Here is a 22,942-nt window from a genome sequence, read left to right as displayed (position 1 = left end):
CGGGCCTGGGGGCGGGCAGCAGGAGACGCGGAGTGGAGAGAGCTCTGACAGTGTCTATGGAGCTCGGGCCTGGGGGCGGGCAGCAGGAGACGCGGAGTGCAGAGAGCTCGGACAGTATCTATGTAGCTCGGGCCTGGGGGCGGGCAGCAGGAGACGCGGAGTGGAGAGAGCTCTGACAGTGTTTATGGAGCTGGGGGCGGGCAGCAGGAGGCGCAAAGTGCAGAGAGCTATGACAGTGTCTATGGAGCTCGGGCCTGGGGGCGGGCAGCAGGAGACGCGGAGTGCAGAGAGCTCTGACAGTGTCTATGGAGCTCGGGCCTGGGGGCGGGCAGCAGGAGACGCGGAGTGCAGAGAGCTCTGACAGTGTCTATGGAGCTCGGGGCTAGGGGCGGGCAGCAGGAGACGCAGAGAGCTCTGACAGTGTCTATGGAGCTCGGGCCTGGGGGCGGGCAGCAGTAGACGCGGAGTGGAGAGATCTCTGACAGTGTCTATGGGGCTGGGGGCGGGCAGCAGGAGAAGCGGAGTGGAGAGAGCTCTGACAGTGTCTATGGAGCTCGGGCCTGGGGGCGGGGAGCAGGAGACGTGGAGTGGAGAGAGCTCTGACAGTGTCTATGGAGCTCGGGGCTGGGGGCGGGCAGCAGGAGACGCGGAGTGCAGAGAGCTCTGGCAGTGTCACTGGAGCTCGGGCCTGGGGGCGGGTAGCAGGAGACGCGGAGTGCAGAGAACTCTGACAGTGTCTATGGAGCTCGGGGCTGGGGGCGGGCAGCAGGAGACGCGGAGTGGAGAGATCTCTGACAATGTCTATGGTGCTCGGGCTTGGGGGCGGGCAGCAGGAGACGCGGAGTGCAGAGAGCTCTGACAGTGTCTATGGAGCTCGGGCCTGGGGGCGGGCAGCAGGAGACGCGGAGTGGAGAGAGCTCTGACAGTGTCTATGGAGCTCTGGCCTGGGGGCGGGCAGCAGGAGACGCGGAGTGCAGAGAGCTCTGACAGTGTCTATGGAGCTCGGGCCTGGGGGCGGGCAGCAGGAGACGCAGAGTGCAGAGATCTTTGACAGTGTCTATGGAGCTCGGGCCTGGGGGCGGGCAGCAGGAGACGCGGAGTGCAGAGATCTTTGACAGTGTCTATGGAGCTCGGGCCTGGGGGCGGGCAGCAGGAGACGCGGAGTGCAGAGAGCTCTGACAGTGTCTATGGAGCTCGGGCCTGGGGGCGGGCAGCAGGAGACGCAGAGTGCAGAGATCTTTGACAGTGTCTATGGAGCTCGGGCCTGGGGGCGGGCAGCAGGAGACGCGGAGTGCAGAGAGCTCTGACAGTGTCTATGGAGCTCGGGCCTGGGGGCGGGCAGCAGGAGACGCGGAGTGCAGAGATCTCTGACAGTGTCTATGGAGCTCGGGCCTGGGGGCGGGCAGCAGGAGACGCAGAGTGCAGAGAGCTCTGACAGTGTCTATGGAGCTCGGGCCTGGGGGCGGGCAGCAGGAGACGCGGAGTGCAGAGAGCTCTGACAGTGTCTATGGAGCTCGAGCCTGGGGGCGGGCAGCAGGAGACGCGGAGTGCAGAGAGCTCTGACAGTGTCACTGGAGCTCGGGCCTGGGGGCGGGCAGCAGGAGACGCGGAGTGCAGAGAACTCTGACAGTGTCTATGGAGCTCGGGGCTGGGGGCGGGCAGCAGGAGACGCGGAGTGGAAAGATCTCTGACAATGTCTATGGTGCTCGGGCTTGGGGGCGGGCAGCAGGAGACGCGGAGTGCAGAGAGCTCTGACAGTGTCTATGGAGCTCGGGCCTGGGGGCGGGCAGCAGGAGACGCGGAGTGCAGAGAGCTCTGACAGTGTCTATGGAGCTCGGGCCTGGGGGCGGGCAGCAGGAGACGCGGAGTGCAGAGATCTCTGACAGTGTCTATGGAGCTCAGGCCTGGGGGCGGGCAGTAGGAGACGCGGAGTGCAGAGAGCTCTGACAGTGTCTACGGAGCTCGGGCCTGGGGGCGGGCAGCAGGAGACGCGGAGTGCAGAGAGCTCTGACAGTGTCTATGGAGCTCGAGCCTGGGGGCGGGCAGCAGGAGACGCGGAGTGCAGAGAGCTCTGACAGTGTCTATGGAGCTCGGGCCTGGGGGCGGGCAGCAGGAGACGCGGAGTGCAGAGATCTCTGACAGTGTCTATGGAGCTCGGGCCTGGGGGCGGGCAGCAGGAGACGCGGAGTGCAGAGAGCTCTGACAGTGTCTATGGAGCTCGGGCCTGGGGGCGGGCAGCAGGAGACGCGGAGTGCAGAGAGCTCTGACAGTGTCTATGGAGCTCGGGCCTGGGCAGCAGGAGACGCGGAGCGGAGTGGAGAGAGCTCTGGCAGTGTCTATGGAGCTCGGGCCTGGGGGCGGGCAGCAGGAGACGCGGAGTGCAGAGAGCTCTGACAGTGTCTATGGAGCTAGGGGCGGGCAGCAGGAGACGCGGAGTGCAGAGAGCTCTGACAGTGTCTATGGAGCTCGGGCCTGGGGGCGGGCAGCAGGAGACGCGGAGTGGAGAGATCTCTGACAGTGTCTATGGAGCTCGGGGCTGGGGGCGGGCAGCAGGAGAAGCGGAGTGGAGAGAGCTCTGACAGTGTCTATGGAGCTCGGACCTGGGGGCGGGGAGCAGGAGACGCGGAGTGGAGAGAGCTCTGACAGTGTCTATGGAGCTCGGGGCTAGGGGCGGGCAGCAGGAGACGCGGAATACAGAGAGCTCTGGCAGTGTCACTGGAGCTCGGGCCTGGGGGCGGGCAGCAGGAGACGCGGAGTGCAGAGAGCTCTGACAGTGTCTATGGAGCTCGGGGCTGGGGGCGGGTAGCAGGAGACGCGGAGTGGAGAGAGCTCTGGCAGTGTCTATGGAGCTCGGGCCTGGGGGCGGGCAGCAGGAGACGCGGAGTGCAGAGAGCTCTGACAGTGTCTATGGAGCTCGGGGCTGGGGGCGGGCAGCAGGAGACGCGGAGTGCAGAGAGCTCTGACAGTGTCTATGGAGCTCAGGCCTGGGGGCGGGCAGCAGGAGACGCGGAGTGCAGAGAGCTCTGACAGTGTCTATGGAGCTGGGGGCGGGCAGCAGGAGACGCGGAGTGCAGAGAGCTCTGACAGTGTCTATGGAGCTCAGGCCTGGGGGCGGGCAGCAGGAGACGTGGAGTGCAGAGAGCTCTGACAGTGTCTATGGAGCTCGGGCCTGGGGGCGGGCAGCAGGAGACGCGGAGTGGAGAGAGCTCTGACAGTGTCTATGGAGTTCGGGGCTGGGGGTGGGCAGCAGGAGACGCGGAGTGGAGAGAGCTCTGACAGTGTCTATAGAGCTCGGGCCTGGGGGCGGGCAGCAGGAGACGCGGAGTGGAGAGAGCTCTGACAGTGTCTATGGAGCTCGGGGCTAGGGGCGGGCAGCAGGAGACGCGGAGTGCAGAGAGCTCTGACAGTGTCTATGGAGCTCGGGCCTGGGGGCGGGCAGCAGGAGACGCGGAGTGGAGAGATCTCTGACCGTGTCTATGGAGCTCGGGGCTGGGGGCGGGCAGCAGGAGAAGCGGAGTGGAGAGAGCTCTGACAGTGTCTATGGAGCTCGGGGCTGGGGGCGGGGAGCAGGAGACGCGGAGTGGAGAGAGCTCTGACAGTGTCTATGGAGCTCGGGGCTGGGGGCGGGCAGCAGGAGACGCGGAGTACAGAGAGCTCTGGCAGTGTCACTGGAGCTCGGGCCTGGGGGCGGGCAGCAGGAGACGCGGAGTGCAGAGAGCTCTGACAGTGTCTATGGAGCTCGGGGTTGGGGGCGGGTAGCAGGAGACGCAGAGTGGAGAGAGCTCTGGCAGTGTCTATGAAGCTCGGGCCTGGGGGCGGGCAGCAGGAGACGCGGAGTGGAGAGAGCTCTGACAGTGTCTATGGAGCTCAGGCCTGGGGGCGGGCAGCAGGAGACGCGGAGTGCAGAGAGCTCTGACAGTGTCTATGGAGCTCGGGGCTGGGGGCGGGCAGCAGGAGACGCGGAGTGCAGAGAGCTCTGACAGTGTCTATGGAGCTCGGGCCTGGGGGCGGGCAGCAGGAGACGCAGAGTGCAGAGAGCTCTGACAGTGTCTATGGAGCTCGGGCCTGGGGGCGGGCAGCAGGAGACGCGGAGTGGAGAGAGCTCTGACAGTGTCTATGGAGTTCGTGGCTGGGGGTGGGCAGCAGGAGACGCGGAGTGGAGAGAGCTCTGACAGTGTCTATGGAGCTCGGGCCTGGGGGCGGGCAGCAGGAGACGCGGAGTGGAGAGAGCTCTGACAGTGTCTATGGAGCTCAGGCCTGGGGGCGGGCAGCAGGAGACGTGGAGTGCAGAGAGCTCTGACAGTGTCTATGGAGCTCGGGCCTGGGGGCGGGCAGCAGGAGACGCGGAGTGGAGAGAGCTCTGACAGTGTCTATGGAGTTCGGGGCTGGGGGTGGGCAGCAGGAGACGCGGAGTGGAGAGAGCTCTGACAGTGTCTATAGAGCTCGGGCCTGGGGGCGGGCAGCAGGAGACGCGGAGTGGAGAGAGCTCTGACAGTGTCTATGGAGCTCGGGGCTAGGGGCGGGCAGCAGGAGACGCGGAGTGCAGAGAGCTCTGACAGTGTCTATGGAGCTCGGGCCTGGGGGCGGGCAGCAGGAGACGCGGAGTGGAGAGATCTCTGACCGTGTCTATGGAGCTCGGGGCTGGGGGCGGGCAGCAGGAGAAGCGGAGTGGAGAGAGCTCTGACAGTGTCTATGGAGCTCGGGGCTGGGGGCGGGGAGCAGGAGACGCGGAGTGGAGAGAGCTCTGACAGTGTCTATGGAGCTCGGGGCTGGGGGCGGGCAGCAGGAGACGCGGAGTACAGAGAGCTCTGGCAGTGTCACTGGAGCTCGGGCCTGGGGGGCGGGCAGCAGGAGACGCGGAGTGCAGAGAGCGCTGACAGTGTCTATGGAGCTCGGGGTTGGGGGCGGGTAGCAGGAGACGCAGAGTGGAGAGAGCTCTGGCAGTGTCTATGAAGCTCGGGCCTGGGGGCGGGCAGCAGGAGACGCGGAGTGGAGAGAGCTCTGACAGTGTCTATGGAGCTCAGGCCTGGGGGCGGGCAGCAGGAGACGCGGAGTGCAGAGAGCTCTGACAGTGTCTATGGAGCTCGGGGCTGGGGGCGGGCAGCAGGAGACGCGGAGTGCAGAGAGCTCTGACAGTGTCTATGGAGCTCGGGCCTGGGGGCGGGCAGCAGGAGACGCAGAGTGCAGAGAGCTCTGACAGTGTCTATGGAGCTCGGGCCTGGGGGCGGGCAGCAGGAGACGCGGAGTGGAGAGAGCTCTGACAGTGTCTATGGAGTTCGTGGCTGGGGGTGGGCAGCAGGAGACGCGGAGTGGAGAGAGCTCTGACAGTGTCTATGGAGCTCGGGCCTGGGGGCGGGCAGCAGGAGACGCGGAGTGGAGAGAGCTCTGACAGTGTCTATGGAGCTCAGGCCTGGGGGCGGGCAGCAGGAGACGCGGAGTGCAGAGAGCTCTGACAGTGTCTATGGAGCTCGTGGCTGGGGGCGGGCAGCAGGAGATGCGGAGTGCAGAGAGCTCTGACAGTGTCTATGGAGCTCAGGCCTGGGGGCGGGCAGCAGGAGACGGGGAGTGCAGAGAGCTCTGACAGTGTCTATGGAGCTCGGGCCTGGGGGCGGGCAGCAGGAGACGCGGAGTGGAGAGAGCTCTGACAGTGTCTATGGAGTTCGGGGCTGGGGGCGGGCAGCAGGAGACGCGGAGTGCAGAGAGCTCTGACAGTGTCTATGGAGCTCGGGCCTGGGGGCGGGCAGCAGGAGACGCGGAGTGGAGAGAGCTCTGACAGTGTCTATGGAGCTCTGGCCTGGGGGCGGGCAGCAGGAGACGCGGAGTGCAGAGAGCTCTGACAGTGTCTATGGAGCTCGGGCCTGGGGGCGGGCAGCAGGAGACGCGGAGTGCAGAGATCTCTGACAGTGTCTATGGAGCTCAGGCCTGGGGGCGGGCAGTAGGAGACGCGGAGTGCAGAGAGCTCTGACAGTGTCTACGGAGCTCGGGCCTGGGGGCGGGCAGCAGGAGACGCGGAGTGCAGAGAGCTCTGACAGTGTCTATGGAGCTCGAGCCTGGGGGCGGGCAGCAGGAGACGCGGAGTGCAGAGAGCTCTGACAGTGTCTATGGAGCTCGGGCCTGGGGGCGGGCAGCAGGAGACGCGGAGTGCAGAGATCTCTGACAGTGTCTATGGAGCTCGGGCCTGGGGGCGGGCAGCAGGAGACGCGGAGTGCAGAGAGCTCTGACAGTGTCTATGGAGCTCGGGCCTGGGGGCGGGCAGCAGGAGACGCGGAGTGCAGAGAGCTCTGACAGTGTCTATGGAGCTCGGGCCTGGGCAGCAGGAGACGCGGAGTGGAGAGAGCTCTGGCAGTGTCTATGGAGCTCGGGCCTGGGGGCGGGCAGCAGGAGACGCGGAGTGCAGAGAGCTCTGACAGTGTCTATGGAGCTAGGGGCGGGCAGCAGGAGACGCGGAGTGGAGAGAGCTCTGACAGTGTCTATGGAGCTCGGGCCTGGGGGCGGGCAGCAGGAGACGCGGAGTGGAGAGATCTCTGACAGTGTCTATGGAGCTCGGGGCTGGGGGCGGGCAGCAGGAGAAGCGGAGTGGAGAGAGCTCTGACAGTGTCTATGGAGCTCGGACCTGGGGGCGGGGAGCAGGAGACGCGGAGTGGAGAGAGCTCTGACAGTGTCTATGGAGCTCGGGGCTAGGGGCGGGCAGCAGGAGACGCGGAATACAGAGAGCTCTGGCAGTGTCACTGGAGCTCGGGCCTGGGGGCGGGCAGCAGGAGACGCGGAGTGCAGAGAGCTCTGACAGTGTCTATGGAGCTCGGGGCTGGGGGCGGGTAGCAGGAGACGCAGAGTGGAGAGAGCTCTGGCAGTGTCTATGGAGCTCGGGCCTGGGGGCGGGCAGCAGGAGACGCGGAGTGCAGAGAGCTCTGACAGTGTCTATGGAGCTCGGGGCTGGGGGCGGGCAGCAGGAGACGCGGAGTGCAGAGAGCTCTGACAGTGTCTATGGAGCTCAGGCCTGGGGGCGGGCAGCAGGAGACGCGGAGTGCAGAGAGCTCTGACAGTGTCTATGGAGCTCGGGGCTGGGGCGGGCAGCAGGAGACGCGGAGTGCAGAGAGCTCTGACAGTGTCTATGGAGCTCAGGCCTGGGGGCGGGCAGCAGGAGACGTGGAGTGCAGAGAGCTCTGACAGTGTCTATGGAGCTCGGGCCTGGGGGCGGGCAGCAGGAGACGCGGAGTGGAGAGAGCTCTGACAGTGTCTATGGAGTTCGGGGCTGGGGGTGGGCAGCAGGAGACGCGGAGTGGAGAGAGCTCTGACAGTGTCTATAGAGCTCGGGCCTGGGGGCGGGCAGCAGGAGACGCGGAGTGGAGAGAGCTCTGACAGTGTCTATGGAGCTCGGGGCTAGGGGCGGGCAGCAGGAGACGCGGAGTGCAGAGAGCTCTGACAGTGTCTATGGAGCTCGGGCCTGGGGGCGGGCAGCAGGAGACGCGGAGTGGAGAGATCTCTGACCGTGTCTATGGAGCTCGGGGCTGGGGGCGGGCAGCAGGAGAAGCGGAGTGGAGAGAGCTCTGACAGTGTCTATGGAGCTCGGGGCTGGGGGCGGGGAGCAGGAGACGCGGAGTGGAGAGAGCTCTGACAGTGTCGATGGAGCTCGGGGCTGGGGGCGGGCAGCAGGAGACGCGGAGTACAGAGAGCTCTGGCAGTGTCACTGGAGCTCGGGCCTGGGGGCGGGCAGCAGGAGACGCGGAGTGCAGAGAGCTCTGACAGTGTCTATGGAGCTCGGGGTTGGGGGCGGGTAGCAGGAGACGCAGAGTGGAGAGAGCTCTGGCAGTGTCTATGAAGCTCGGGCCTGGGGGCGGGCAGCAGGAGACGCGGAGTGGAGAGAGCTCTGACAGTGTCTATGGAGCTCAGGCCTGGGGGCGGGCAGCAGGAGACGCGGAGTGCAGAGAGCTCTGACAGTGTCTATGGAGCTCGGGGCTGGGGGCGGGCAGCAGGAGACGCGGAGTGCAGAGAGCTCTGACAGTGTCTATGGAGCTCGGGCCTGGGGGCGGGCAGCAGGAGACGCAGAGTGCAGAGAGCTCTGACAGTGTCTATGGAGCTCGGGCCTGGGGGCGGGCAGCAGGAGACGCGGAGTGGAGAGAGCTCTGACAGTGTCTATGGAGTTCGTGGCTGGGGGTGGGCAGCAGGAGACGCGGAGTGGAGAGAGCTCTGACAGTGTCTATGGAGCTCGGGCCTGGGGGCGGGCAGCAGGAGACGCGGAGTGGAGAGAGCTCTGACAGTGTCTATGGAGCTCAGGCCTGGGGGCGGGCAGCAGGAGACGCGGAGTGCAGAGAGCTCTGACAGTGTCTATGGAGCTCGGGGCTGGGGGCGGGCAGCAGGAGATGCGGAGTGCAGAGAGCTCTGACAGTGTCTATGGAGCTCAGGCCTGGGGGCGGGCAGCAGGAGACGGGGAGTGCAGAGAGCTCTGACAGTGTCTATGGAGCTCGGGCCTGGGGGCGGGCAGCAGGAGACGCGGAGTGGAGAGAGCTCTGACAGTGTCTATGGAGTTCGGGGCTGGGGGTGGGCAGCAGGAGACGCGGAGTGGAGAGAGCTCTGACAGTGTCTATTGAGCTCGGGCCTGGGGGCGGGCAGCAGGAGACGCGGAGTGGAGAGAGCTCTGACAGTGTCTATGGAGCTGGGGGCGGGCAGCAGGAGACGCGGAGTGGAGAGATCTCTGACAATGTCTATGGTGCTCGGGCTTGGGGGCGGGCAGCAGGAGACGCGGAGTGCAGAGAGCTCTGACAGTGTCTATGGAGCTCGGGCCTGGGGGCGGGCAGCAGGAGACGCGGAGTGGAGAGAGCTCTGACCGTGTCTATGGAGCTCTGGCCTGGGGGCGGGCAGGAGGAGACGCGGAGTGCAGAGAGCTCTGACAGTGTTTTTGGAGCTCGGGCCTGGAGGCGGGCAGCAGGAGACGCGGAGTGCAGAGGTCTTTGACAGTGTCTATGGAGCTCTGGCCTGGGGGCGGGCAGCAGGAGACGCGGAGTGCAGAGAGCTCTGACAGTGTCTATGGAGCTCGGGCCTGGGGGCGGGCAGCAGGAGACGCGGAGTGCAGAGATCTCTGACAGTGTCTATGGAGCTCGGGCCTGGGGGCGGGCAGTAGGAGACGCGGAGTGCAGAGAGCTCTGACAGTGTCTACGGAGCTCGGGCCTGGGGGCGGGCAGCAGGAGACGCGGAGTGCAGAGAGCTCTGACAGTGTCTATGGAGCTCGAGCCTGGGGGCGGGCAGCAGGAGACGCGGAGTGCAGAGAGCTCTGACAGTGTCTATGGAGCTCGGGCCTGGGGGCGGGCAGCAGGAGACGCGGAGTGCAGAGATCTCTGACAGTGTCTATGGAGCTCGGGCCTGGGGGCGGGCAGCAGGAGACGCGGAGTGCAGAGCTCTGACAGTGTCTATGGAGCTCGGGCCTGGGGGCGGGCAGCAGGAGACGCGGAGTGCAGAGAGCTCTGACAGTGTCTATGGAGCTCGGGCCTGGGCAGCAGGAGACGCGGAGTGGAGAGAGCTCTGGCAGTGTCTATGGAGCTCGGGCCTGGGGGCGGGCAGCAGGAGACGCGGAGTGCAGAGAGCTCTGACAGTGTCTATGGAGCTCGGGGCTAGGGGCGGGCAGCAGGAGACGCGGAGTGCAGAGAGCTCTGACAGTGTCTATGGAGCTCGGGCCTGGGGGCGGGCAGCAGGAGACGCGGAGTGGAGAGAGCTCTGACAGTGTCTATGGAGCTCGGGGCTGGGGGCGGGCAGCAGGAGAAGCGGAGTGGAGAGAGCTCTGACAGTGTCTATGGAGCTCGGACCTGGGGGCGGAGAGCAGGAGACGCGGAGTGGAGAGAGCTCTGACAGTGTCTATGGAGCTCGGGGCTGGGGGCGGGCAGCAGGAGACGCGGAATACAGAGAGCTCTGGCAGTGTCCCTGGAGCTCGGGCCTGGGGGCGGGCAGCAGGAGACGCGGAGTGCAGAGAGCTCTGACAGTGTCTATGGAGCTCGGGGCTGGGGGCGGGTAGCAGGAGACGCAGAGTGGAGAGAGCTCTGGCAGTGTCTATGGAGCTCGGGCCTGGGGGCGGGCAGCAGGAGACGCGGAGTGCAGAGAGCTCTGACAGTGTCTATGGAGCTCGGGGCTGGGGGCGGGCAGCAGGAGACGCAGAGTGCAGAGAGCTCTGACAGTGTCTATGGAGCTCGGGCCTGGGGGCGGGCAGCAGGAGACGCGGAGTGGAGAGAGCTCTGACAGTGTCTATGGAGTTCGTGGCTGGGGGTGGGCAGCAGGAGACGCGGAGTGGAGAGAGCTCTGACAGTGTCTATGGAGCTCGGGCCTGGGGGCGGGCAGCAGGAGACGCGGAGTGGAGAGAGCTCTGACAGTGTCTATGGAGCTCAGGCCTGGGGGCGGGCAGCAGGAGACGCGGAGTGCAGAGAGCTCTGACAGTGTCTATGGAGCTCGGGGCTGGGGGCGGGCAGCAGGAGATGCGGAGTGCAGAGAGCTCTGACAGTGTCTATGGAGCTCAGGCCTGGGGGCGGGCAGCAGGAGACGGGGAGTGCAGAGAGCTCTGACAGTGTCTATGGAGCTCGGGCCTGGGGGCGGGCAGCAGGAGACGCGGAGTGGAGAGAGCTCTGACAGTGTCTATGGAGTTCGGGGCTGGGGGTGGGCAGCAGGAGACGCGGAGTGGAGAGAGCTCTGACAGTGTCTATAGAGCTCGGGCCTGGGGGCGGGCAGCAGGAGACGCGGAGTGGAGAGAGCTCTGACAGTGTCTATGGAGCTCGGGGCTGGGGGCGGGCAGCAGGAGACGCGGAGTGGAGAGATCTCTGACAATGTCTATGGTGCTCGGGCTTGGGGGCGGGCAGCAGGAGACGCGGAGTGCAGAGAGCTCTGACAGTGTCTATGGAGCTCGGGCCTGGGGGCGGGCAGCAGGAGACGCGGAGTGGAGAGAGCTCTGACAGTGTCTATGGAGCTCTGGCCTGGGGGCGGGCAGGAGGAGACGCGGAGTGCAGAGAGCTCTGACAGTGTTTTTGGAGCTCGGGCCTGGAGGCGGGCAGCAGGAGACGCGGAGTGCAGAGGTCTTTGACAGTGTCTATGGAGCTCGGGCCTGGGGGCGGGCAGCAGGAGACGCGGAGTGCAGAGATCTCTGACAGTGTCTATGGAGCTCGGGCCTGGGGGCGGGCAGCAGGAGACGCGGAGTGCAGAGAGCTCTGACAGTGTCTATGGAGCTCGGGCCTGGGGGCGGGCAGCAGGAGACGCGGAGTGCAGAGATCTCTGACAGTGTCTATGGAGCTCGGGCCTGGGGGCGGGCAGCAGGAGACGCAGAGTGCAGAGAGCTCTGACAGTGTCTATGGAGCTCGGGCCTGGGGGCGGGCAGCAGGAGACGCGGAGTGCAGAGAGCTCTGACAGTGTCTATGGAGCTCGAGCCTGGGGGCGGGCAGCAGGAGACGCGGAGTGCAGAGATCTCTGACAGTGTCACTGGAGCTCGGGCCTGGGGGCGGGCAGCAGGAGACGCGGAGTGCAGAGATCTCTGACAGTGTCTATGGAGCTCGGGCCTGGGGGCGGGCAGCAGGAGACGCGGAGTGCAGAGAGCTCTGACAGTGTCTATGGAGCTCGAGCCTGGGGGCGGGCAGCAGGAGACGCGGAGTGCAGAGATCTCTGACAGTGTCACTGGAGCTCGGGCCTGGGGGCGGGCAGCAGGAGACGCGGAGTGCAGAGATCTCTGACTGTGTCTATGGAGCTCGGTCCTGGGCAGCAGGAGACGCAGAGTGGAGAGAGCTCTGGCAGTGTCTATGGAGCTCGGGCCTGGGGGCGGGCAGCAGGAGACGCGGAGTGGAGAGAGCTCTGACAGTGTCTATGGAGCTCGGGGCTGGGGGCGGGCAGCAGGAGACGCGGAGTGGAGAGAGCTCTGGCAGTGTCTATGGAGCTCGGGCCTGGGGGCGGGCAGCAGGAGACGCGGAGTGGAGAGAGCTCTGGCAGTGTCTATGGAGCTCGGGCCTGGGGGCGGGCAGCAGGAGACGCGGAGTGGAGAGAGCTCTGACAGTGTCTATGGAGCTCGGGCCTGGGGGCGGGCAGCAGGAGACGTGGAGTGCAGAGAGCTCTGACAGTGTCTATGGAGCTCAGGCCTGGGGGCGGGGAGCAGGAGACGCGGAGTGGAGAGAGCTCTGACAGTGTCTATGGAGCTCGGGCTGGGGGCGGGCAGCAGGAGACATGGAGTGGAGAGAGCTCTGGCAGTGTCTATGGAGCTCGGGCCTGGGGGCGGGCAGCAGGAGACGCGGAGTGGAGAGAGCTCTGACAGTGTCTATGGTGCTTGGGCCTGGGGGCGGGCAGCAGGAGACGCGGAGTGGAGAGATCTCTGACAGTGTCTATGGAGCTCGGGCCTGGGGGCGGGCAGCAGGAGACGCGAAGTGCAGAGAGCTCTGACAGTGTCTATGGAGCTCGGGGCTGGGGGCGGGCAGCAGGAGACGCGGAGTGCAGAGAGCTCTGGCAGTGTCTATGGAGCTCGGGCCTGGGGGCGGGCAGCAGGAGACGCGGAGTGGAGAGAGCTCTGACAGTGTCTATGGAGCTCGGTCCTGGGCAGCAGGAGACGCAGAGTGGAGAGAGCTCTGGCAGTGTCTATGGAGCTCGGGCCTGGGGGCGGGCAGCAGGAGACGCGGAGTGGAGAGAGCTCTGACAGTGTCTATGGAGCTCGGGGCTGGGGGCGGGCAGCAGGAGACGCGGAGTGGAGAGAGCTCTGGCAGTGTCTATGGAGCTCGGGCCTGGGGGCGGGCAGCAGGAGACGCGGAGTGGAGAGAGCTCTGGCAGTGTCTATGGAGCTCGGGCCTGGGGGCGGGCAGCAGGAGACGCGGAGTGGAGAGAGCTCTGACAGTGTCTATGGAGCTCGGGCCTGGGGACGGGCAGCAGGAGACGTGGAGTGCAGAGAGCTCTGACAGTGTCTATGGAGCTCGGGGCTGGGGGCGGGTAGCAGGAGACGCAGAGTGGAGAGAGCTCTGGCAGTGTCTATGGAGCTCGGGCCTGGGGGCGGGCAGCAGGAGACGCGGAGTGCAGAGAGCTCTGACAGTGTCTATGGAGCTCGGGGCTGGGGGCGGGCAGCAGGAGACGCGGAATACAGAGAGCTCTGGCAGTGTCACTGGAGCTCGGGCCTGGGGGCGGGCAGCAGGAGACGCGGAGTGCAGAGAGCTCTGACAGTGTCTATGGAGCTCGGGGCTGGGGGCGGGTAGCAGGAGACGCAGAGTGGAGAGAGCTCTGGCAGTGTCTATGGAGCTCGGGCCTGGGGGCGGGCAGCAGGAGACGCGGAGTGCAGAGAGCTCTGACAGTGTCTATGGAGCTCGGGGCTGGGGGCGGGCAGCAGGAGACGCAGAGTGCAGAGAGCTCTGACAGTGTCTATGGAGCTCGGGCCTGGGGGCGGGCAGCAGGAGACGCGGAGTGGAGAGAGCTCTGACAGTGTCTATGGAGTTCGTGGCTGGGGGTGGGCAGCAGGAGACGCGGAGTGGAGAGAGCTCTGACAGTGTCTATGGAGCTCGGGCCTGGGGGCGGGCAGCAGGAGACGCGGAGTGGAGAGAGCTCTGACAGTGTCTATGGAGCTCAGGCCTGGGGGCGGGCAGCAGGAGACGCGGAGTGCAGAGAGCTCTGACAGTGTCTATGGAGCTCGGGGCTGGGGGCGGGCAGCAGGAGATGCGGAGTGCAGAGAGCTCTGACAGTGTCTATGGAGCTCAGGCCTGGGGGCGGGCAGCAGGAGACGGGGAGTGCAGAGAGCTCTGACAGTGTCTATGGAGCTCGGGCCTGGGGGCGGGCAGCAGGAGACGCGGAGTGGAGAGAGCTCTGACAGTGTCTATGGAGTTCGGGGCTGGGGGTGGGCAGCAGGAGACGCGGAGTGGAGAGAGCTCTGACAGTGTCTATAGAGCTCGGGCCTGGGGGCGGGCAGCAGGAGACGCGGAGTGGAGAGAGCTCTGACAGTGTCTATGGAGCTCGGGGCTGGGGGCGGGCAGCAGGAGACGCGGAGTGGAGAGATCTCTGACAATGTCTATGGTGCTCGGGCTTGGGGGCGGGCAGCAGGAGACGCGGAGTGCAGAGAGCTCTGACAGTGTCTATGGAGCTCGGGCCTGGGGGCGGGCAGCAGGAGACGCGGAGTGGAGAGAGCTCTGACAGTGTCTATGGAGCTCTGGCCTGGGGGCGGGCAGGAGGAGACGCGGAGTGCAGAGAGCTCTGACAGTGTTTTTGGAGCTCGGGCCTGGAGGCGGGCAGCAGGAGACGCGGAGTGCAGAGGTCTTTGACAGTGTCTATGGAGCTCGGGCCTGGGGGCGGGCAGCAGGAGACGCGGAGTGCAGAGATCTCTGACAGTGTCTATGGAGCTCGGGCCTGGGGGCGGGCAGCAGGAGACGCGGAGTGCAGAGAGCTCTGACAGTGTCTATGGAGCTCGGGCCTGGGGGCGGGCAGCAGGAGACGCGGAGTGCAGAGATCTCTGACAGTGTCTATGGAGCTCGGGCCTGGGGGCGGGCAGCAGGAGACGCAGAGTGCAGAGAGCTCTGACAGTGTCTATGGAGCTCGGGCCTGGGGGCGGGCAGCAGGAGACGCGGAGTGCAGAGAGCTCTGACAGTGTCTATGGAGCTCGAGCCTGGGGGCGGGCAGCAGGAGACGCGGAGTGCAGAGATCTCTGACAGTGTCACTGGAGCTCGGGCCTGGGGGCGGGCAGCAGGAGACGCGGAGTGCAGAGATCTCTGACAGTGTCTATGGAGCTCGGGCCTGGGGGCGGGCAGCAGGAGACGCGGAGTGCAGAGAGCTCTGACAGTGTCTATGGAGCTCGAGCCTGGGGGCGGGCAGCAGGAGACGCGGAGTGCAGAGATCTCTGACAGTGTCACTGGAGCTCGGGCCTGGGGGCGGGCAGCAGGAGACGCGGAGTGCAGAGATCTCTGACTGTGTCTATGGAGCTCGGTCCTGGGCAGCAGGAGACGCAGAGTGGAGAGAGCTCTGGCAGTGTCTATGGAGCTCGGGCCTGGGGGCGGGCAGCAGGAGACGCGGAGTGGAGAGAGCTCTGACAGTGTCTATGGAGCTCGGGGCTGGGGGCGGGCAGCAGGAGACGCGGAGTGGAGAGAGCTCTGGCAGTGTCTATGGAGCTCGGGCCTGGGGGCGGGCAGCAGGAGACGCGGAGTGGAGAGAGCTCTGGCAGTGTCTATGGAGCTCGGGCCTGGGGGCGGGCAGCAGGAGACGCGGAGTGGAGAGAGCTCTGACAGTGTCTATGGAGCTCGGGCCTGGGGGCGGGCAGCAGGAGACGTGGAGTGCAGAGAGCTCTGACAGTGTCTATGGAGCTCAGGCCTGGGGGCGGGGAGCAGGAGACGCGGAGTGGAGAGAGCTCTGACAGTGTCTATGGAGCTCGGGCTGGGGGCGGGCAGCAGGAGACATGGAGTGGAGAGAGCTCTGGCAGTGTCTATGGAGCTCGGGCCTGGGGGCGGGCAGCAGGAGACGCGGAGTGGAGAGAGCTCTGACAGTGTCTATGGTGCTTGGGCCTGGGGGCGGGCAGCAGGAGACGCGGAGTGGAGAGATCTCTGACAGTGTCTATGGAGCTCGGGCCTGGGGGCGGGCAGCAGGAGACGCGAAGTGCAGAGAGCTCTGACAGTGTCTATGGAGCTCGGGGCTGGGGGCGGGCAGCAGGAGACGCGGAGTGCAGAGAGCTCTGGCAGTGTCTATGGAGCTCGGGCCTGGGGGCGGGCAGCAGGAGACGCGGAGTGGAGAGAGCTCTGACAGTGTCTATGGAGCTCGGGGCTGGGGGCGGGCAGCAGGAGACGCGGAGTGGAGAGAGCTCTGACAGTGTCTATGGAGCTCGGGGCTGGGGGCGGGCAGCAGGAGACGCGGAGTGCAGAGAGCTCTGACAGTGTCTATGGAGCTCGGGGCTGGGGGCGGCCTGCAGGAGACGCGGAGTGGAAGCCGTTGTAATTCCTACACCTTTCACCTGATGTAGATGTAAATACCCTCAAATTAAAGCGGAAAGTCTGCAGTAACAGCACATCTTGTTTGTTTCATTTCAAATCCATTGTGGGGGTGTATAGAGCCCAAAATATGAGAATTGTGTCCATGTCCCAATATTTATGGACCTGACTGTGTGTATGTGTATATATCTATATGTGTCTATCTATATGTGTCTATCTATATGTGTGTGTGTGTGTGTGCGTCATATATATAATCCCATGACCTTGCCTGTATTTTGAAAGCGATAATCGTTTACAAGGCAAAACCTTGCCTGTTTTTCCTCATGAATGATTGCCGCTTTAAAAATACGGGCAGTCTTACGGGAATTTCGCAGGCTGTTATATTTTGCCTCTAGTGCTCGGCGCAGCCTCTTTTGTGGCATAAAATTATAGGGGCCCATTTATAAAGAAATATTCCTCGGAAACACACGTTTTCGGGGATTAGTTACAAATATTTAGTATCACCTGAATGTATGTAGGAGGAATGGCAGCAGATATCTCCGATATTCCCACCAGCAGCTGTATCCCCCGTAGGTTTATATGGGAGATGCGATGCTGCTAGATTTACCAATATCCAGAATGTAACGCATTCACCATATTGGCCCCCGCAGTAGCCTATGGGCTACACACCACATATGCAGCCGGCAGAGGGTTCCCTCAGAACCTTGCCCAGATATTGGCGCTATGCGTGTGTGGTCAGCTGGACTGTAGACGCACAGTACTCCTGCTTCCACACTGAGCACATTGCAGTGTCCCTGCAGGGGCTCATTGATACATTGGCCCAGTACAATCGCATATTGCAATGCGATCCTGGCCGCTAATATCGCACCCAGATTGCATTGCAAATGTGATTAATAATAAATAGGCCCCATAATGGGAGTAATGGGATATCAGGGATATTTTCTATAAAGGTCCCGTCTCACTATTGTGAGTTTAATGATTCTGTTTAATTTGTGTAGAAATGCACTTCTCCGCCAAACTGTCCTTTTAATAGTATAGAACAATACGCCAGCTGTGAGCAAGCGTAGGCCTCCTGATCTGCGGGTATGTAATCATGTGACCGGCGGTCGGGATCCTGCCGGTCAGTATACACCGCTGGTCACCCGATCCCAACCCGATCTGTTCCCTGCTCACCGCTTTGTCTCACGCTAGTCATCTCATTCCTCAGTATCTTGTTTTGTACACTGCTCCGCGGCACATGGCGCATCAGTGACTTTACCCTGTACTGCGCACAGAACGCACTCACTCCGCATGGCAACTAATATACTGGTCCTAACGTGTGTGCACCGCTGCAAGAGCCCCTATGGCCCTGCCAGTCAGTGCACTTAGTTTGGTACTCATGTAGACGCACCAGTGCAAATATATATATTTATTGTAGCTGAATTCAATGCATATGTGTTATTTTAATATTGTGAAGTAATGTGACAGTAACCTCTGCAGTCTCCCGCAGGGAAGGGGACTCTCTCACCACCCACTATGGCTACACAGGCCTATGTGACGGAGCTGCAGGCCACCCCACCTGCTGCGGCCCAGGCCACCCCACAGCAGTATGTGGCTGAACTGCAAGTGGCTCCCCCAACGCCCACTCCACAGCCGGCTGGTTCTCAGACCCCAGCCCCACAGCAGTACATTGTGGTGACCGTGTCCGGTAAGTTATTATGGCACATCTACTAACACTACAGTGTGAATGGTGAGTTTATAGTGTCGTTCTGTACCATAAACGTTTCACATTCTAGCCAGAAGGAAATCCACTTGTGTGTATTGCTTTGCTGTTTTCAGTAGCCCATAGCCGGCAGACCAGCTTCCTCCCTTTGTCGGGAGGAATCAGTTTCCCTTTGTTGGGAGGAAGCTGTTTCCCTATAAGCAGAGCTGGATGAAACAGACAGGAAAGGCATTACGTGTATCTCATGTCCCCAAAGAGAAGGAAAGTCTAAGAAAGGGGCATTTATTTCCTGCCCCTCCCCCTTTACCGGAGCACCAGGCAATGTTTATTCCCCCAGCGATCCGGCTAGGGGGCGGTCTTATAATAATAATAATAATAATTTTATTTATATAGCGCTTTCTCCAATAGGACTCAAGGCGCTTATGTATGTAAAATATGGGCCCTCATTCCGAGTTGTTCGCTCGGTATTTTTCATCGCATCGCAGTGAAAATCCGCTTAGTACGCATGCGCAATGTTCGCACTGCGACTGCGCCAAGTAACTTTACTATGAAGAAAGTATTTTTACTCACGGCTTTTTCTTCGCTCCGGCGATCGTAATGTGATTGACAGGAAATGGGTGTTACTGGGCGGAAACACGGCGTTTCAGGGGCGTGTGGCTGAAAACGCTACCGTTTCCGGAAAAAACGCAGGAGTGGCCGGGGAAACGGTGGGAGTGCCTGGGCGAACGCTGGGTGTGTTTGTGACGTCAACCAGGAACGACAAGCACTGAAATGATCGCACAGGCAGAGTAAGTCTGGAGCTACTCTGAAACTGCTAAGTAGTTAGTAATCGCAATATTGCGAATACATCGGTCGCAATTTTAAGAAGCTAAGATTCACTCCCAGTAGGCGGCGGCTTAGCGTGTGTAACTCTGCTAAATTCGCCTTGCGACCGATCAACTCGGAATGAGGGCCATTGTACGTAGGGGGCAGGACAGCTTTAAAGGACTTCGGATATCTGCCTGTAATAGTCTGCACACGACTAAAAAACACACTGTTATTGCCATTCGACAGGTAGCAATACTGTAACCATGGAAACAAACCAAACAAAAATCACAAGCTATCTGTCAGATGGCAGCAACAGGTTTACTTAGGACCGGGAGTTACAGTACCAAACACAATGCTTGGAATTAGTCCAGTCTTATTCGCGTATGATAAGTTATATAAACATTGGAAACTGGAAAAAATGCATTAGATTTGTTTTTGAGTAGAGCTGCTGCTTAAGGTTTTTATTTGTAGCCTATGGGAGTAACTCAGTTGCTGGCGAATTCCCTTGCCCGGCCCAATCAGTGCAACAATAGCCGTGCTGTATGGCAGCCCGATCTCTCACAATAATGTTCGCTGCCCCATAGGGTAGCGAAGACTGTGAAATGCGGTGCCGTTGCCAGCGTGTACATGCTGCGGCAACAGTAATTTGCATTCTTTGCCTGCAATTGAATTCCCCCCCATAGGCTCCCTTCCCTATTTTTGTGCCTCTCGTAGGATGTATGTGATCTGCAAGGTCACTTTTCAAGGCTGTACTAGGACTGATACTCTTAACACTGTCTCTTTACACTCCCACAGAAGGGGCCGTGAGAGCCAGTGACGGGGAGCTGAGCCCAGGGGGATCCTCTGCCCCTCAGACCGCGGTGCCCACCCAAGTAGTGCAACAAGTGCAGGCAGCACAGCAGGTATAGTAGCAAAGAGCAGATGTGCATCATGTACAAGGTTTTCATACATCCTGCGCTGTACAGCATTAGGGTTTGGGAGTATATCTATGATGGGAGGTTTTTGGTTATTCTTCCTCTGTCCGCTAAGACAGTGCCTGTATTACCTGCTCTGCCTCCCTCCTCTGCCCTCTGTATTACCTGCTCTGCCTCCCTCCTCTGCCCTCTGTATTACCTGCTCTGCCTCCCTCCTCTGCCCTCTGTATTACCTGCTCTGCCTCCCTCCTCTGCCCTCTGTATTACCTGCTCTGCCTCCCTCCTCTACCCTCTGTATTACCTGCTCTGCCTCCCTCCTCTGCCCTCTGTATTACCTGCTCTGCCTCCCTCCTCTACCCTCTGTATTACCTGCTCTGCCCTCTGTATTACCTGCTCATCCTCCCTCCTCTGCCCTCTGTATTACCTGCACTGCTTTCCTCCTCTGCTCACTGTATTACCTGGTCTGCCTTCCTCCTCTGCCCTCTATATTACCTGCTCTGCCTCCCTCCTCCGCTCACTGTATTACCTGCTCATCCTCCCTCCTCTGCCCTCTGTATTACCTGCACTGCCTCCCTCCTCTGCCCTCTGTATTACCTGCTCTGCCTCCCTCCTCTGCCCTCTGTATTACCTGCTCTGCCCTCTGTATTACCTGCTCAGCCTCCCTCCTCTGCCCTCTGTAGTACCTGCTCTGCCTCCCTCCTCTGCCCTCTGTAGTACCTGCTCTGCCTCCCTCCTCTGCCCTCTGTATTACCTGCACTTCCTCCCTCCTCTGCCCTCTGTAGTACCTCCTCTGCCTCCCTCCTCTGCCCTCTGTATTACCTGCTCAGCCTCCCTCCTCTGCCCTCTGTAGTACCTGCTCTGCCTCCCTCCTCTGCCCTCTGTAGTACCTGCTCTGCCTCCCTCCTCTGCCCCCTGTAGTACCTCCTCTACCTCCCTCCACTGCCCTCTGTATTACCTGCTCAGCCTCCCTCCTCTGCCCTCTGTAGTACCTGCTCTGCCTCCCTCCTCTGCCCTCTGTAGTACCTGCTCTAGCTCCCTCCTCTGCCTCCCTCCTCTGCCCTCTGTATTACCTGCTCTGCCTCCCTCCTCTGCCCTCTGTATTACCTGCTCTGCCTCCCTCCTCTGCCCTCTGTATTACCTGCTCTGCCTCCCTCCTCTACCCTCTGTATTACCTGCTCTGCCTCCCTCCTCTGCCCTCTGTATTACCTGCTCTGCCTCCCTCCTCTACCCTCTGTATTACCTGCTCTGCCCTCTGTATTACCTGCTCATCCTCCCTCCTCTGCCCTCTGTATTACCTGCACTGCTTTCCTCCTCTGCTCACTGTATTACCTGGTCTGCCTTCCTCCTCTGCCCTCTATATTACCTGCTCTGCCTCCCTCCTCCGCTCACTGTATTACCTGCTCATCCTCCCTCCTCTGCCCTCTGTATTACCTGCACTGCCTCCCTCCTCTGCCCTCTGTATTACCTGCTCTGCCTCCCTCCTCTGCCCTCTGTATTACCTGCTCTGCCCTCTGTATTACCTGCTCAGCCTCCCTCCTCTGCCCTCTGTAGTACCTGCTCTGCCTCCCTCCTCTGCCCTCTGTAGTACCTGCTCTGCCTCCCTCCTCTGCCCTCTGTATTACCTGCACTTCCTCCCTCCTCTGCCCTCTGTAGTACCTCCTCTGCCTCCCTCCTCTGCCCTCTGTATTACCTGCTCAGCCTCCCTCCTCTGCCCTCTGTAGTACCTGCTCTGCCTCCCTCCTCTGCCCTCTGTAGTACCTGCTCTGCCTCCCTCCTCTGCCCCCTGTAGTACCTCCTCTACCTCCCTCCACTGCCCTCTGTATTACCTGCTCAGCCTCCCTCCTCTGCCCTCTGTAGTACCTGCTCTGCCTCCCTCCTCTGCCCTCTGTAGTACCTGCTCTAGCTCCCTCCTCTGCCTCCCTCCTCTGCCCTCTGTATTACCTGCTCTGCCTCCCTCCTCTTCCCTCTGTATTACCTGCTCTGCCTCCCTCCTCTGCCCTCTGTATTACCTGCTCTGCCTCCCTCCTCTGCCCTCTGTATTACCTGCTCTGCCTCCCTCCTCTGCCCTCTGTATTACCTGCTCTGCCCTCTGTATTACCTGCTCATCCTCCCTCCTCTGCCCTCTGTATTACCTGCACTGCTTTCCTCCTCTGCTCACTGTATTACCTGGTCTGCCTTCCTCCTCTGCCCTCTATATTACCTGCTCTGCCTCCCTCCTCCGCTCACTGTATTACCTGCTCATCCTCCCTCCTCTGCCCTCTGTATTACCTGCACTGCCTCCCTCCTCTGCCCTCTGTATTACCTGCTCTGCCTCCCTCCTCTGCCCTCTGTATTACCTGCTCTGCCCTCTGTATTACCTGCTCAGCCTCCCTCCTCTGCCCTCTGTAGTACCTGCTCTGCCTCCCTCCTCTGCCCTCTGTAGTACCTGCTCTGCCTCCCTCCTCTGCCCTCTGTATTACCTGCACTTCCTCCCTCCTCTGCCCTCTGTAGTACCTCCTCTGCCTCCCTCCTCTGCCCTCTGTATTACCTGCTCAGCCTCCCTCCTCTGCCCTCTGTAGTACCTGCTCTGCCTCCCTCCTCTGCCCTCTGTAGTACCTGCTCTGCCTCCCTCCTCTGCCCCCTGTAGTACCTCCTCTACCTCCCTCCACTGCCCTCTGTATTACCTGCTCAGCCTCCCTCCTCTGCCCTCTGTAGTACCTGCTCTGCCTCCCTCCTCTGCCCTCTGTAGTACCTGCTCTAGCTCCCTCCTCTGCCTCCCTCCTCTGCCCTCTGTAGTACCTGCTCTGCCTCCCTCCTCTGCCCCCTGTAGTACCTCCTCTACCTCCCTCCTCTGCCCTCTGTATTACCTGCTCTGCCTCCCTCCTCTTCCCTCTGTATTACCTGCTCTGCCCTCTGTATTACCTGCTCAGCCTCCCTCCTCTGCCCTCTGTATTACCTGCTCAGCCTCCCTCCTCTGCCCTCTGTAGTACCTGCTCTGCCTCCCTCCTCTGCCCTCTGTAGTACCTGCTCTAGCTCCCTCCTCTGCCTCCCTCCTCTGCCCTCTGTAGTACCTGCTCTGCCTCCCTCCTCTGCCCCCTGTAGTACCTCCTCTACCTCCCTCCTCTGCCCTCTGTATTACCTGCTCTGCCTCCCTCCTCTGCCCTCTGTATTACCTGCTCTGCCTCCCTCCTCTTCCCTCTGTATTACCTGCTCTGCCTCCCTCCTCTGCCCTCTGTATTACCTGCTCTGCCTCCCTCCTCTGCCCTCTATAGTACCTGCTCTGCCTCCCTCCTCTACCCTCTGTATTACCTGCTCTGCCTCCCTCCTCTACCCTCTGTATTACCTGCTCTGCCTCCCTCCTCTGCCCCCTGTAGTACCTGCTCTGCCTCCCTCCTCTGCCCTCTATAGTACCTGCTCTGCCTCCCTCCTCTGCCCTCTGTAGTACCTGCTCTAGCTCCCTCCTCTTCCCTCTGTATTACCTGCTCTGCCTCCCTCCTCTGCCCTCTGTATTACCTGCTCTGCCTCCCTCCTCTGCCCTCTATAGTACCTGCTCTGCCTCCCTCCTCTGCCCTCTGTAGTACCTGCTCTAGCTCCCTCCTCTGCCCTCTGTATTACCTGCTCTGCCTCCCTCCTCTGCCCTCTGTATT

At 62.0% G+C, this 22,942-nt stretch overlaps 1 protein-coding gene across 7 annotated transcripts in view; it reads left to right on the top strand.

The window, feature by feature from the left end:
• The window catches only part of RFX1 (regulatory factor X1), a 106,391-nt gene that overhangs the window by 19,299 nt on the left and 64,150 nt on the right, over positions 1–22,942 (top strand). For 6 of the 7 annotated variants that reach the window (XM_063931120.1, XM_063931122.1, XM_063931118.1 and 3 more), the window contains exons 2-3: positions 17,383–17,580; positions 19,198–19,304. In XM_063931120.1, coding sequence (XP_063787190.1) covers positions 17,409–17,580; positions 19,198–19,304 — 279 coding nt within the window. In that variant the 5' untranslated portion in view covers positions 17,383–17,408. Of the gene's footprint in view, positions 1–17,372; positions 17,581–19,197; positions 19,305–22,942 lie in introns of all 7 variants that reach the window. The other variant, XM_063931119.1, reaches the window with a different exon arrangement.

Source organism: Pseudophryne corroboree, chromosome 6 (genome assembly GCF_028390025.1).
Source record: "Pseudophryne corroboree isolate aPseCor3 chromosome 6, aPseCor3.hap2, whole genome shotgun sequence".
In the NCBI taxonomy this organism is placed as follows: domain Eukaryota; kingdom Metazoa; phylum Chordata; class Amphibia; order Anura; family Myobatrachidae; genus Pseudophryne; species Pseudophryne corroboree.
This window is presented reverse-complemented; position numbering and strand designations above follow the sequence as displayed.